The 17168-nt window shown below is 37.9% G+C and overlaps 1 protein-coding gene across 1 annotated transcript in view; it reads left to right on the plus strand.

Moving 5' to 3' along the window:
• Positions 1 to 439: 439 nt before the first annotated feature.
• Positions 440 to 17168, plus strand: part of LOC132924119 (uncharacterized) — a 52188-nt gene continuing 35459 nt past the window's right edge. Inside the window, exons 1-2 of the mRNA XM_060988220.1 lie at positions 440 to 1432; positions 12343 to 12843. Of these exons, the coding sequence (XP_060844203.1) occupies positions 1163 to 1432; positions 12343 to 12843 (771 nt within the window). The 5' untranslated portion in view covers positions 440 to 1162. The remainder of the gene's footprint in view (positions 1433 to 12342; positions 12844 to 17168) is intronic.

The following is a 17168-nucleotide window of genomic DNA, read 5'->3' on the forward strand; positions in this document are numbered from 1 at the left end:
AATTTAATGAATTAAAACGTATCCGTATAGACTATATTATTATACGTCATGTACGATATCGATATACGGACGACTAAATAGATCGGTACATTATTACACGGCAAACTAAATCTTTCCCCGCCGCCGCCGCTTCGAGACATTATTCGTCGTCGTCGTCGTGATCTAGCGGGCGGCCTCGGGCATTGCCTCGCCGCCGCAACCGATGACGACGACCACCGCGACGCGCGCCCGCGAGCCGGTGACCGGCATCGTCGCCGCGAGGCTACCCTCCGCACCGCCACCGCACCGCGCGCCATGGTCTCGTTATACTCCCACCACCGCCGGCAACATCGCCACCACCAACGGCCACCACTACCGCCGCAGCAACCGCCGCCGCCGTCACCACCACCACCACTACTGCTTACTACCAGAAGCACTGCGCCGCTCCGGGCCACGATATACTCCCGCCGCTTTTTGCCCGTGGTCAGACGTTTGCCGCCGCTGTGCCTCTAGCAAGAGCCGTCCTGCCCGGCAGTGTATCACCACTTTTCACTAGTAGTAGGCGGTAGTCGTATAGTGCACAGTTGTCACAATCGTCGTCGTCGTGTGTCGCGCGTATATGTTTATCCGATCGCGCGTGTGTCACAGACTTCGCGATCCGACGCGGGTTTTACTTTCGCGAGTTGTTAATTATTTTTTTTTTTTTTTTGCTTCTAACCCGAACACGCCGTCAAAAATCGTAATACATTGATTATAATTTTTATTAATCGTTTTTATCGAGTCGAGTGAGACAATCATTTTCCACTTCGCCGTCCCTGCGGACGACGTCCACATCAGTGTACTCTTAACGTTTTCTCTCGGTTTCCGATTTCCTGTGCGCCACGAAATCACGAAACGCGTATAGTGTGCCGAGCGAAACGCACGACTTCGGGCAAATACGCGTTAAAAAGTCATAAAACGTTCCGGCGGTATATTAATTATTAACGTCATTCCGCCGCCGGCCGCCGCTGCCGCCGCCGCATGTGGAGGTTACACATGCGGCGGAATCGGCGGCCGCCGCAGAGGAGCCCACCGGCGGGACGGCGATCTCTTCGTTGCCGTTGACGTGCTCGCCGATTATCCCGCGCTGCACCGCCGTCGGGCACCACTGGCGCCAGTCGCAGACGCCGCCGCTACCGCCGAGATGACCATCACCACTGACACCACGATAACCGCTGCCAGCAGCAGCAAATGGGTATGGCGGCCAAGATGGACCGAGTGGACGACGACTTCGTGGTGTCGTCCGACGTTCTGCCATCGGGAGGTCCGCGACGACCGCGAGCCCGTCGACCAACTACCCGCCGGCCGACCGAGGCCGGTTCGCCGACGTGCAAAGCAACAGTCGTCGTTCGCGCCGTCCAAGTTTGCGCTTGCGATTGTCACTATGCTGATGATGTTGACCACCGTGGTCGAGGTAACGTATAGTTGTTTTCTAGAAATATTTTCTCGTCGCACTCATATTGTACCGATATCACCACGGTCCGCGGAGTTGTCGTCGTAATGGTAATTATACGCGAACTGCGATAAGCCAAATTTCAATTCAAATATAAAAAGTTTATTAATAATAATAATAAATGTTTAAGCGCTCCCGCGGAATAAAATTCCACTCGGTAGCACAATCTTAAAATTCAATGGACAAATTAGTATATGTTTCTGTTATTATTTTTTTTTAGACCTCAAGTATCTCTATATTATTGTAATATATTAGGTACATCATACTTTTTCTCCAGAAATATTTTATAAACTATATGATAATAATATGTCATTTATAGTCATATTATATAATTTTTTTTACTACAACAATAATACAGTCAACAAAATCCCAGGGGGTAATGGTACCCTTTGCCCTCTGCCACGCGAGCCCTTGCAATTCTTCCATTTCAATTCCGTTTCCGAATTTTACCCCGACAAATTTACGCATCTGTAATTTATTTCTAAACAATATTATTGTCATTTTCCGACATATGTCGTGTCGTGGTGAATCCGTATAGGGACACTAATAATAATTGTACAGTATATACTAAACGTATATATATATATATTCATAATTTATGGAGAAAAGTACACGGCAATTTAACAATAACGGTTGTACATTATTTTACTATCGCAGATGTATATGCATTTACGACGACGTCCGTCGGATACGAACTTTACTCGTGACAACTATTTTTCGACATATTTATTTCCATTTTTTATTATTATTGCTACGATAATCTCGCGTGTATGTAATACCTATGCGACGTTTGTGACGTGTTTGACGCCGTGTAAATGACGTACGCGATATGTGCGCGGTTTATGTGGCACGCATTTACACGCGCGGTACCTATACCTATAATATATATATTTTATAAAAAAACTTATTTTTTTATAGTTCTCGTCGAATTGCAGACGCTATCCACGATTGCAATATATATCGTGTTTATGGGGGCGATGGGGTGGGGGGCACGGCAAGTATACGTATACACTGGTCGTTTGACGACGGGTTCCCACGACTGTCGCCAGCCGTGTGTATTTAAATTAAACTAAATTAATATTTGTCGTAAATATCAATTACTGCTATCTCTGTAGTTAGACATAATAATATAATATGTATATATTAGTATAATGGTGCGTACAAATAATAACAACAACAATAATAATAATATTAATAATCGGTAATAACTCAATATATATTATATTTTAAGTATATATGTATAAAATAATATTTACTACCTATATATATATATATATATGCTAAAATAACTATGTATGACGATTTTGGATGTTCGAGGAACGACACAGACATCATATTCGTTTATTATTCTGTTTTTCACTTGTTTTCCATATCTCCGATATGTTGCTTGATTTTTTTTTATTCAAATTCGATTTATTATAATACATCAACGAGATGATTATTGATGTTTATTGTATACACAATTAGGCGGCTCAGTGACAAAACGCGACGGCTATGTACAGATTATTTCTTTTGGTACTGTCAACATTGTAGTATAAATATACTACGCGTATACCCTGTCGTTATTTCATAATATAGAAATTTGACGGGTGCGGTGGTTTGCAGTTGTCATCAGGGAGTGGCGGATCGATGTATATAATATGGAAACACGGGATCGGGCGGCGTGGAAGCCGAATAGTTCTTTTTAATATCATGGCTTATCTGTTTGTTTTAAAAATCAATGGTATAAGTAATCTGTGGTGTGTGACACCTGCACTGCCGGAGCCGAATGAGTATAATAATATATGTGGCGGGTATTTTTTGTTTGCGTGTGTGCATTAAATAATGTTGAACGCCGTTGGCTGTATGTAGATTATGATACTCATACGTCAAATAATATTATTGTGCAGGCGTAATATTTTTCATTCATAATATAGGTATATAATAATAACTATTGCCGATTGTGAACATTTTTTAAAGTATATAGATAAGTATATTATATAGTATAATATATTATAATATAAACATCGTCTTCCTACACAAAATATTATCTGCACGTGATAAATATTTGTTTTCATCACAGTTTCATTGACAGTCTATTCTGCACCACATTTACGCTACATGTTTTTGGTACTGTCTGCAATTATTGCAAAATTACTAGATCGTAATTTTTATCTATAAATTTAAAAAATGTATTTATACCATACATTCCATAATACATATATTATACATGTAATATATATATTATCTATATATTATACATATAAACAATATATACATGCATACATTTATTAAGTAATAATGAGGGGTTGAGTGGAAACTGTCAATGGATGTTTCAATAGGTATGCTGTTGAGGATGTATGTTTGGGTAGTATTAAACTTTTTTTAGAGTTTGTTTGAATGACATATGACAACCTGTTTGGGTAACTAATAAGGCAAAGAATATAACCCGTTTGGAAAATTAGAAAACTTTTTTAAAATTAATTTGTTTTTATTAGTTACCTCTTACCCATGTCAATGCCCACATTTTTTCTCACTCAAAAATAGTTTGTATGAGTTAACTGGTTTGATTATCAATAATCTTTACTTGATCAATTTTAAATATTTTAATAGAACTTTAGGTACTATTTTTGGTAGTTTAAATAAAAAATAAACGAATTATATTTATTGATATAAATTATAATCGTATTATAATTTTAAAAGCATTCTATTCAAATTTTTACATAATAAAAAAAGGTTAATATTATAATTTAGCGAATTTTAAATTCTGAATAGTAAAATAGTAAAATGCTATATTGGCCTATTAATTTATATATTTTTGTAATTTTTTCGAGTGTTTTTCAAATGTATTTTTATTTATTCTGAATGACTAACTTTTATTAATCACAATTTATAAAATTTAAGAATTTTAATATTTTTAATTGTTTTTGATACCTAAAGGGTATGTAATTGTTATACGAAAATAATGAAAATCATTTATGCAATAGGACCGAAGTACGGAATATACTCATTATTTTAATCGGTAATTTTTATCAAAATTATCACACAATATTATTTAACAGTTATATTAACTATGTTTTTTATATCACAAAACTATTTTTTGTAATCTGTTAATTTCAAAGTGCCTGAATATTATAATGACAAATATGTAAAAAGCTCATTCCTAATTTAAATAAATATTGATTTTTAATGTAATTTTATCATTTTTATTAATTCAATATCGGGAGTAGGTACTATATATTATTAAAATATTTACCAAGTGATTTTATTATTTAATTAAAATACATTTTTAATCTCATTTTATGTTATCTGTCAGCTATATTGATACCACTTAAACTCGGGCCATAGGTAATCACGTTTAACGGATTTTACTGTTCATTGAAGCAACGTACAATATATTTATACGATTAGTTAGGTTTATAATTTTATATTCATTTTCGTCAATTTTCTGGTGAATAATAATCTGATTATTGAAATTAGAAAACAACTATATAGTTAAATAAGAGTTCCGTAGACCGTAATAAAATTATAGACTAGCATTTATATTTATACAGTTTTTATATTATATTTAAAATGGAGATTGTATTCTTGTGTAACGAATAATTGTTGTTGTTAAATAAGCGTTTTCGTTTTAGTTAGCCAGTTAGGTATACTTTATACTTTACTTTTTCTCACGTATATAAATAAGAGATTAGTGATATTTATTATTTTTTCTCGTTTTATTTGAAAGTTGAAGAAAAAATTAAATAATTGTTAGGTAATACATTTAATCATGTACTTATATTTTAAGTACTTGCTTTTAAAGTCTACTTCAATATGTTTTTGAATTTTAGTGTGCGTTTATTTTTTTATGGAAATATTAATGTACACGATTAGATATATATAAACAGGAATTAATAATATATTGCTTTTCGAGTCAGTGTGATAAACGCCGACTGATCAAATTTTAATTGATCTATAAAATTAACATAAGCTAATCTACAGTATTTTTAAGACATATTCGGAATCACTATAATTTGAAAATTCTTTTAAATCTAGAAGCCCGTTGATGAAATACATCTAACTTATATAATAATATACACTATACAGTAATAGCGTAAATAAGTATTTAATGAAGTAATCGTTTCATGTAAAAATGGAGTTGGGTGGCTTATAATGATCCCATTCCCAGCCTTGTTACATGTACACAAACAATTTATGTACTTTTATGAATTGGAGTTGAGTGTAGGCTAGCCTTCCAAATCAACACGGCAACAATTTGTGGGTGGGTACTTAATACTTATGTTTTTTTATATAGTTGTGTCAAAAAAAAAATTCACGCCGCCACTGGTAGTATAATTTTTCTATATAGGTAGGTACAATATATTATATTATCACTCCTCGTTGGACATGCATGATGTTTGTTTGGTGTACCTACCTTTTTGTTAAAATTTGTGTTGTGGAGTCCATCAGAATTTTTTTTTAAATATCGTCTGGAAGACTGTATAATATACCGTAGTATTAGTCGTGTTGGCCGCGTCACTTAACATAGTCGATCCATTCGTAGGTATATTATTAATTTATACTTATTTAATTACGACGCTGCCTCCAATGCCTGAGTTATTTTTCTTGAAAAGTTTCGGTTATTATTACACACGCACAAGACGATAGCGGTTTGATACGCAAAACAGTGTACCTATATATCGCGTGAATTTCATCCCGAACAGCCGCTGTATATAATTACGCGCACTGCCTGTGCGTGTTGTTTTTGCGCGGAACAAATTCGTGTGTATAATAATAATTATTATTTCGGTCGATAAAACGTTTACAGACACACATACATATGCATTCACACACGTTTAACCGTACTTGCGTACCGGTTCAGTCGGGTGGCAGTATTTTCCCGCGATCGTTTAATAAATTTCTATACAACCGTCGACCACGTACCTTCTCTTGCTGTATAATAATAGGTACCCATAGCAGCATCATCATCGGCGACAGCGGTTCCCGCAAACTAGGTTTCTTTCTAGTCCTCGTTCGCTCGTTATAACAATGTAGAGTGAATAAATTTATATTTTATAACAAACAGCGTACCTACCTATACGTGTGTACCCAATGGCTACAGTTGTAGCGCACTCACCGGTGGCGTAACTAGACGTTGATATATATACCTATATCCGTGATGGATAAACATTTAGATGCGCCCCTCTCCCCCACAATCACTATCGATCACCGCCGCGAAGTATAAAAAGTTATCCTGTTAGCGTATATGGATCATGGACATTAGAGTACTCTATTAGGACACTATTGTGTTCGCGGTAAAGATATGTGTACAGATACAGACGCATAAATTTATATGGATTAGTTACATTGCAGCGAGCTGCTGCGATGGATGTTATCTCTGCGTGTGCCGACCGTCGCGACACGATCGTCGTGAAAGATACACCAAAGAGATTTCTTAAATAACCCGTTCATATATATTTGTATACATGTATATTATATATAAGTTTATTATAACATTATTCGCGTACATGATAATACTACCGCGAATATATTCAACGTAAAACCGAAACGTATATTTCGTATAGTATATTTCCCTACATGTATAAAATACCCGTATGTTACACGTGAATTATTGTTACAAGTGTTTCAACCAACAATAATATTATTGCAACATATTGAATGGAGAGTTGTAAAAAATAAACAAAAAAAAGTTAACAGCGGATCTTGCGGTTGGGCCCTATAGGTCTTCGGGCCCCCGTAAAAGCGTCGTGCCAGCACAGGTCGTGCACTCGTTCCACCCTAAATGTACTATTGTGTTACAGCACTGGTACAGCCGCGCGATGTTTCGTCCGGACACGTGTAAATATAATATATCGCGGCAGGGGAACGACGAAGACCCTCCTAGGCAGCAGTCAGCATACGATTTCGGCGCCCACTGTACTGCAATATACAACCACTATATAATATAATATAAAATATTATACGATATAATATAATATCGTCGACGACGACTGCTGTTTTTTTACTCGTCTGTATCGCAATTTAGTTTCAGCAAAAATTTACTTCTCATTCGATCACGCGTTACCGTGGTACTTTAATATAATATATTGTAGTACGTATGTATACTGCGCGTTTGAAATAAAAAATATAAACCGCGACGTTTGAAAATCGACGCGATAAAGTCGAAACACTCTTCACGAGCGCGCCGCGGGCTTTGCCGACGAACGGGGTCGCCTATAACAGGGTGGGATGACACACGCCCGCCGTCCGCTGTCAACGGCCGCCGCCTCAGCCACCGAAGCTGTTGCGGGGGGAGTGACTTTCGTTCGGTTGCGTCTCGCCGTAACTTTTCGCCAGGCCGCGTCCGCGGTATACGCGCATCGTCACGCCGCCCAAGCCCCGCCCAGACGCGGTGGTACCGTGGAAATGTTTGTGTACCGCTGCGGTGTAAGCCCGGCCCTCTTACCGCCGTCGCGCAGTCGCCGTGTCTATACTGCAGCGCGCGTTTATATATCACATTATTATTATTATTACTATTATTACTATTACTATTATTATATACACCTTCTATTATTCTATAAAAAAAATGTATTCCATTTATTTTTCTGTTCTATTCTCACGTCGTCGACTCAGAAGCGGCGAGCGAGCGTGGGGTGGGGTGGGCGGCGTATTATATTCGTCTCGCCTATTACACACGTCATTGCATTTCGCCCGTATCTATATACAACCCCACTCACGCGGCCCGACCATCGCTCCCGCCGTTCGGTTTGCCGCTTTTTACATTATACTTTGGACGGACACGCATAGTTATATTCTCCGATTTTCCACGGTCCACCGCCGTCCTCGAAAATCATTCGTAATACTCGCTACTGCACGCGCGTGCACATAATAATAATATATATATAATATGTATTATACGTACTGCGGAGTGTACCTGCAAGACGGCAACGGCGGTATATAGGTACATATTACATGTTATGTATATATAATATAATGATATCGCGAACGCGAATCATCACTCCTATATATGATATACGCCGCATTCCTACGACGACGTCCTCTCGCAAGCGCAAACGAAATTCGGTTAAACGTCGTGTATATATAATAGGTACGACGTCGTTTTCTATATATAATACATATAAAATATAATAACATGGTATAATAATATATTATATTGCATCGTTGTGATGTGCGCGCAAGTTTCCCGCCGAGTCGTGACGAATAATAATATACGAGTTGCGCGGGGGACGGCGCGAGGGTTAGGAGGAAGAGGAGGTGTACGCAGCAACAGCAGCAGCAGCGGCAGCGGCGGAGAGATGGATTGCCGAGCGAGAGCTTGTGAATATACCTATACAAGCGCGAGCGCGCGCGCGCGTATACACGCGTTACGTGGGCGGCGGACGTGGTGGCACGCACGCCCGGACCGCGTGGCAGCCGCCGCAACGCCGCTGACCGGCCGGCACGCAACCCGTTGTCGTCGTCGTCGTCGTCGTCGTCGTCGTCGTGTAGGCCATGTCTTCGTGCGCCAACACCAGACACACCGAGCGCGCACACATATACATACACGACTTTATACACAAAACCCCGCACGACGACGTAAATTTTTTTTCCTCTACAAGACGCAAAACCGCGTCTTGTAATAATAATAATAACAACGCGATTAATACGCCGGTCTAGCGTGCGTGTTCGTAGGCCAGGATGATTGTTTGAACGACGGCGAAGTAGAGGTTCACGCGATCGTCGGCGGAAAATGTATTATATTATACTTTATATAATCGCGCACACGCTGCAGACGTATCTTTACGTTTTATATTATACCCGCAGTAGACACCCAATGCGTAATGTGCATAGATTTATTATACTACTATTATTGCATTACCCGTGTTTTATATACAAATATTTCAACTACAAAAAACGGGATCACGTGTGAGTGTGTGACGGCGGCAAATATTTTTCCCTTTTCGAAAACGCCATCGCCGTCGTCGTCACGCCGCGCAAATGTCGTACATGATGCTGCGTACAGCAGTTAAACGGATCGCGTGTGATTTTCCGCATAGACACGCGCGGTCCAAGTAGGTACATTCGTGTGATGAGGGATCTGGTCGTGCGGGGTGACCGATATTTTTTTCGTTGCCACCCCACCCCCTTCTTCGTCACAACTGTGAGAATTTACGTATAACAAATGGCCAGTCCATCGCACACACTATATACATATTATATGCATGACGTTGATGATGATGACGATGTCGGTCCGTTTAGCGTGCGTCGGCGATCGACAACGACGAGACAAATCACTCGATCATTTATCATTTTAATTTTCATTATTATCGCGTGTGAGTGTATGTGTAAGTGTGTGTGCGTGTGCTCGTCCATCGCGTCGTCACGTATAACAATCGTTTTCGTGCTCCCCGGTCTGCGTCCTGCCACCGATGACCCGAAATAAAGTATCTGACAATGGACAAGCACTCAGTTATTGTGTTCGCGCGCGCGCGTTTCATCGCTTATATATATATAGAAGTGCCTGCAGGTAGTGTCGAACGACCATATATGCGATAATTAGTTATATTATATTGTAACGGTGTTGTATTGAGTTCGTTTTATGCACAGTTTAAATAAGTAACTACCTGTATAATATATGTAGTAGCTGGGTCGCTGGGACTAGATACCGAGGAATGTACCTATATAGTGTTACTTACTCGTCCACCACTTTGAATAATTCCCGGATAAATAAACATCATGAAAGGACCCAAGTATAAAACCACTATACTGACTATTATAGTATTATAAGTATTGTGATAATAAGTTAATGTTGTATCGTTTAAATAGTAATCTATTGATCAATATTATAATAGCTTCGAAGACGGTATTCCTATTGGGAAATTAATGTGTTTTTGATCACCCACATCCTACTGATCAATTTACCAATTGTTTATTAAGAAAATTTACATGGTTTTTTTTTTTGTATTAAAGGGACAGGAAATCTGTTTTATTTCTACAGAATTTAAATAGGTATACCTATAGTATAGATACGAATGATACGATAATAGCATAATAGTATAGACGAATGTCTAAAGGCCGGAAAAGTATTATAGTCGCTTTAAATAAACTTATTTCCAACTATGTACAGTGTATACACTAAGGGACCTAATAAAGGTAAAGTACTGTATGTGATATTGTTAATGTATTTAATTGTGTATGAAGTCGTTTTGTGGGCAATTTAAAAGGTACATTTATATAAACATTTTGCAAAGACGGATATACGAATTCTATTGAAAGTGTTTAGTATAATATTGATCGCAAACATATTCTCAAACGACTTATACTCTAGACAATTCACCATTTAACGCCGTATTTTGTATTAAATTAGGTATTAGTCATCACAGAGTTTAAACTGTTGTAGAGTTAAATATTTCTATTAGTACACATACAGTACGGCCAGTATGTATATAGTTAAATCTAGTTATGTATCTAAATTATAGTAAATAACTGGCGTCATCTCTAAATTTTGATTATTTTTAAATCAGTAAGTTAATTCTTTAACCCCCTACATATTAACGATTAACCCGTGTGAATGTGTAAGATGTAAACATAATAAAAACCCAAAACATAAAATCTTAATTAACACTTTACCTAACTGCCGTCTGCTACAAAAAGGTAATACTGCACCACCTACTTCGTCATTAGCGTAACAATATGGAGTTTCATGAGAAACTATTTCGGCGCCGCCGCCGCCGCCGCCGTCATACAGAGCATTATTAATCACTGCTGCTTCGTGTCGTACTGCTCACACGTACATGACTATATGCGCGGTGGCGAAACGCCGATTATTCGAATAATCGGAGTCGCCGCCCTGACGGGCTAACGGATTTAATGCCCGCGGGTATAGCGGCAGAAACGATATAATTATATCACCCCCACCTGTTAGTGGCCGTTACCCATCGAGACGAGATGAGATTTTAGAGTCTGAAGGTGCAGGTTAATTATGTGCGTGCACCATATTGCGTATAATAATATAATATGTTCTAAAACGCTCGCAATTCAAAATGTTTAAATATCTCTGAAAAAATTTCTTTCGAACTGCTTAGAGTATACAAACGCTTTTCATTGAGCAAATTCGTTCACTACGAAACTACGTTGTCCGTCGTGTGCATTTTATCGTATGTTGATTGGCCGTTGCACTCATATTACAATTTACTAACCATTATCTACTGTGAAATATACAGTGCTAGCAGAGCTGATCAACTTTTGGATACGATACGATACGATGACATCTAAACCTAACCTGGTTTTACTCATAATACATTTTCACTATAATATTTCATTCGCATTACGCTTTTTGTTTTCATTATAATTTTGTACTATTCGACCGTATTTATTTATATAATACATAAAATACATAAATTATAAACTTATATTATATTTTCGTTGTTTTCGTGCATGCCATATAGACTTTTGTAATATTTGATAGAAAGTCGTATCTCATACTCGCCTCCCACATGATACAATTGTCATCAAAGTGATACGATCGGTCGAATAATGAATATTATACATAACTGGCCACTCTGATACGACTTTTATTGTTATACGGGTGTAGAACGTAGAACGGATTAAAAATATGACGTTTGATGGTCATAACACTCATAACAATATATATTGTTATAATCGTATAAATGTGGTATTTTTTTTTCTACACCATTACCACTTATACTTTTAGGGGCCTATGACGGCTGATCGAGCGAACTGATTGGCGAGTTCGTTGTCGGTGTATGTTCCCATGTGATCCTCTATGTGTATAGTTATTGTTGTTGTTATATAACGTATATTGTATTCACGTATCATATACTAATATATTTTTACATATTATCATATGGTAAATGATCGATTTTTCTTAACGTTTTGCACACATACAGGACGTCCGGGCATTGGGATTCTTCGAGCTGCAAATATTGGAGATCGAAAATTACCGTGGCCAATTAGCCACGGGCGAGTGTTGTGGCAGCGATTCCTCGTCGTCCGTCCAACAGCAGTCGTCTTCAGCACAGCGCAACACGCTGCAATGTACCGGCGCACCGCAATGCAACACACTATTTCAGGTGTGCTTGCGCGAATACCAGAGCCGACAACAGCAACAGCCGTCGGGTGGGTCGTCCTCGTCCTCGTTAGCCGGCAGCAGAGTGGTGATCGGTGACGACGATTCTTCGGTCATGGGTTCCAATCACCACCAAACCCCCAACTCTCACCTGCACCACTGCTCATTTGGCAACGTCACCAGTCCCGTCCTCGGCGGAAATTCGTTTACGTTGGGCAGTGACGCCGCAGCGGCATCATCGGATACCAATTCGCCCGCGGACTTCAACAACCGAGGTGCAGCCGGTGGCAACCTGGCATTACAGTTTACGTTCAGCTGGACGGTTAGTATTATTTTTTTTGTATCATATAATTATTATTATTATTAATATTTTCCGGGCTCGTGAGCTTATGTGCTTTTCCGTGACAATCTTGCCAAACCCTTTTCATGAGAGGTAACAGTGTTTCCAAAGTATACTGCACTGTTGAATTTATGAAATTTTATTGTGCATATTTTTACATTATATATCGAACTGTTATTGTCTTTTTTTAGGATTTTTAATACATTTATTAGATTTGAAAAGAAGTGAAAAAGTACATGCTAAGAATTTAAAGTGCTTCTTTCGTATTTCAATTAATTCATTAATTCATCAGCTGATTTATATATTATGAATACTGTTTGTAGATTATCTTATTATTAAAGAACACTCATTGTTTCATAAGCTATTCACTTTTTTGAAAATATTTTTTTTACATATAATTTGTTTTATAATCTCATATGATGTTATAAAACAAGATTTTTGGAATAAAAAATATTCAATACTAATTTTATTACACTAGCTATCAATTTATTAATTACTTAATTTTGTTATGAATTTAATTATTCAGAATAATATTTTGATTTAGAATATGAAATTAAAAAGTCGTATATTTTAATTTTAAAAACATGATTTTTTCATTAAACGTTGGTTTGTAATAAATAATATTTAAAAAAAATGATAATAGTTTTTGAAATACCCAGTATTCTTCGATAATAAATATCACTTTGTGTAGTATATACACTTTGGTAACGCCAGTACAGTTTAGTCAGATTATTTCGATACTATATTTTTATATTAGCACGCTATAATAATGTATTGGTACACTTATCAAAGATGTGGATCCGTTTAATGTGGTCGTAATGATACGTTATGTATCTATTAACCATACCGGCATATAATATACATTTATTTTGAAGCTCGCGAATAGAAACGCATTAATATTAATTGGTTTTTATACGTAGGTACTAAACTATTCACAAAATATACAGACAGCCGGGGTTTCCGGTAAATACTCGAGATTTGTAGGCGGAGAAATCGATATAATACCTCACAACTATATATGTTTTATTTATATTCTTGTAGCATATTATATAGGTATATTGTTGTATGACGCGACATCGGTGGTATTATTTCTATATACATCGCGAAGTCACTTCTTAACGAGCGGATTAGAGCCTTTTCAGTTTTCACGGATATGGTACACAGTAGACGCACGTACATTCGCACGTATTGTACACACTATAATAATACAGAAATATTATTACAATGTATTTCCTGTGTACACTGGCCACCCCGTATGTATAATCACCGACTTATTGTACACAGGAGATAATATTATTATGTGCCCCATTTAAGTCCCGAGACTGTAATATTATAATATACTGCAATAATGGCCGATTGTAAAACTTCTATTTGGCACTACGCCAACGATATAATATATAGCCAGGCGGCAGGCACCCTGTGCATTATATCGGACATTTGGGATCTAATGGACATAACTGTCGACTTGTTGTACAATAATACTGCAGCAGTGTAGTCCGTCGCGTGCAGGCGGCCGCGGTACTCGGTATTATTATACTACGCGGAGACATATATTATACGAGCATATATAACGTCGTATGGTATTGTGTGCGTATATAAAAATATTATAATAATATATATCACGAAACCACTACCGAACTGCCGATGCCTATATAAAATACATAATATTATAATATTATTATATGCTCGCAACTCGCTTCCGGGCATCGAAATAATATTATACAATAATAATATATACCTACATCGTTCCCGATAATTTTCATATTATTATTATATTATAGCGTGTGCGGTGTTATTAAATTATAATAATAATAATATCGTCGTATTGATATTATAAGCGCGTTATATATTATTTATATTTTATTTTTCACTGTATAGACGCGCCGGCGATAACGACGGCAAAACGTTTTTTTCAGTTTTTTATTATTTTATATTCGGCCGTGGCGTATATTATACTCCACACTCACACAAACGATATTATTACCACTATACTAAAACTAAACTGCTGCTGTTGCGGCGGCGGCGTTCGCGCCGATCTATTATAATGACCGCGCGGCCGCCACCGTTGCGGTGCTGGTCCTTCGAACGGATCGTCCGAGCTTGTGCACGCACCGCACACGCACACGCGCACGCAAGTACACGCGCAAGTAAAACGGCAGAGTCGGCGGCGGCGGCGGCGGCGGGATCGACAAGACCACCGTCCACAAAACTCGTTTAATTCCCGGAACGCATTTAAATATATATAATAAACTTATCTATGTATGTATGTGTGTATGAATGTATGTATGTATGTATGTATGTATGTATGTTATATACCCGACGTTCCCCTCGCTGCACCCCGCGCGCGCGCACTGCCACCCGACGACCCATCGCCGCGCCGCCGCGCCGTCCATCTCGTCGACGTTCATATATATCTAACCGGCGTACCGTTTCTCGTTTTTTACCCCTCGCCCGCCCCCCCGCCGCACTACCACGTATATTATAAATACCTATATATTACGTATATAATATCATATTATCGTACCTATACGGAATAATATATTTTCGTTCGTCCGTGCACACAGGCGGGTTTTCAAGAAAACGAATTATAATTATTCATCGTCGTTTACGCGTATATAATACGTATATAATATTATAATATACGTCTTCTTCGCCGCGCGTTTAACTCGGTCATCGCCGCCGCCGCCGCCGCGAATCGTCAGCCGCACGTTATAATAATATATTATATTGTAATAGGTGTATTATTATGTATAGTAATATTATATGTGCCGAGCTGCACAGGCTAGTAGTATGATGGTAAATGGACGGGGTCCGACCCGGTCAGAAATCGAATTCACACCGTTTACGAACGTTTCGTCCCCGGCAAACGCCGAGTCGGAGATAGGACGTTAATTTTTGGTGTCCGACGATTATTATTATAGCCATAGCGCGTTTGGTCCGTTTGGTTTTGACACAGTGTTATACCGCCTAACTTCGGAATTTAATGTAATCTGTGATTGAATCATCTATAATAGCTCACATGCATGTTTACGCTTGATCACCTCAAATCTTTATTTTTATTAGGTAATATTTTATTTTTAAAAAATCCTAACTCAACTGAGAAATAATAAAGTAATATTGAATTAATTTGTAAGCTTTAAATTATTTTATTACTCGAGAACTAAATATAAGTAAATAAAAATAACGATTTAAAAAAACCCGTTGACCGAAGACCAAAAATCCTGTCTTAATATTTACAAAGGACGAAATGTGCTTGATTTGATTCATTTGATGGAAATGAAAGTCCTAAATTCGGCATAAATATAAAATCTAATAATATATACATAGATGGTTTTGGAGGGCTTAACTTTCCTTAGCCCTTAACAACTACAGAGCTTTATTCAATCTAGTCTTCGGTATTGAATTATAATATTTTTTTATTAGATTAAATTTTCTTATTTTATAAAATTATTATCATAAAAATACAATATAATATGTGTATTCATTTGTAGTTAATATTATATTATTAATGTATAGCCATGACAAAGAGAGGGTGTGGTAAACTATATCATTTATTTCTTATAAAGACCTATATTGTGGTGCTTTAGGTTCATGTTTTGTAATATGCATTTTTGGAGAATACTTATTAAATAGCAGCATAAAATATAGTACATAATCTCGTACACGCACTACATTATCGACAACAGCCGTCACCGTTACACGAAAGCGTCGTTTACCCGATCGTGGTTTTTACCTTTTACTCTACTGCCACCGTCGCGTGCGTTTTCTGCGTTTTTAATTAAAAAAAAAATCGAGCACGACCGTCGATGTCGCGTGTGTGCACTGTGCAGTCACTAAGTTTTCGCGACCTATGTCGTAGTTTTTTTCCTCTGTCTCATATAGCATATAATATATAGGTAGGTAAAGTACTTTTGTTGTGGCCGTTAATTGTATAGATCTTTTTCTACGTATACAACGTTTGTCGTGTCGTTGTCATTGTCGTCGTCGTACACAACGCGTGGCGAGTAGTGAGTACATAGTAGTAATATATTATTTTTTCCTATCGAAATTTTCACTTCCGGCACCGTCGGGGGCCACCGGCGCGCACCGTGCTTTATACCATGCACGGCTCGTGCGGTATACAAGTATATGTATAAGTACATCGTTTGCGCAGAGGGGTATCAGAGTTTTCGTGTCTAAAACGCGCCCCGATAACTCGTAGATCCGCGAGTGACTGAGAGAAAAAGCCGGGGTCACGATCTTTGTATTTATTATATTATTATATTATATACTTATACGTCCATTTATAAAGCTGCCACCGCCGCGCG

This window comes from Rhopalosiphum padi, chromosome 3 (genome assembly GCF_020882245.1).
Source record: "Rhopalosiphum padi isolate XX-2018 chromosome 3, ASM2088224v1, whole genome shotgun sequence".
In the NCBI taxonomy this organism is placed as follows: Eukaryota; Metazoa; Arthropoda; class Insecta; order Hemiptera; family Aphididae; genus Rhopalosiphum; species Rhopalosiphum padi.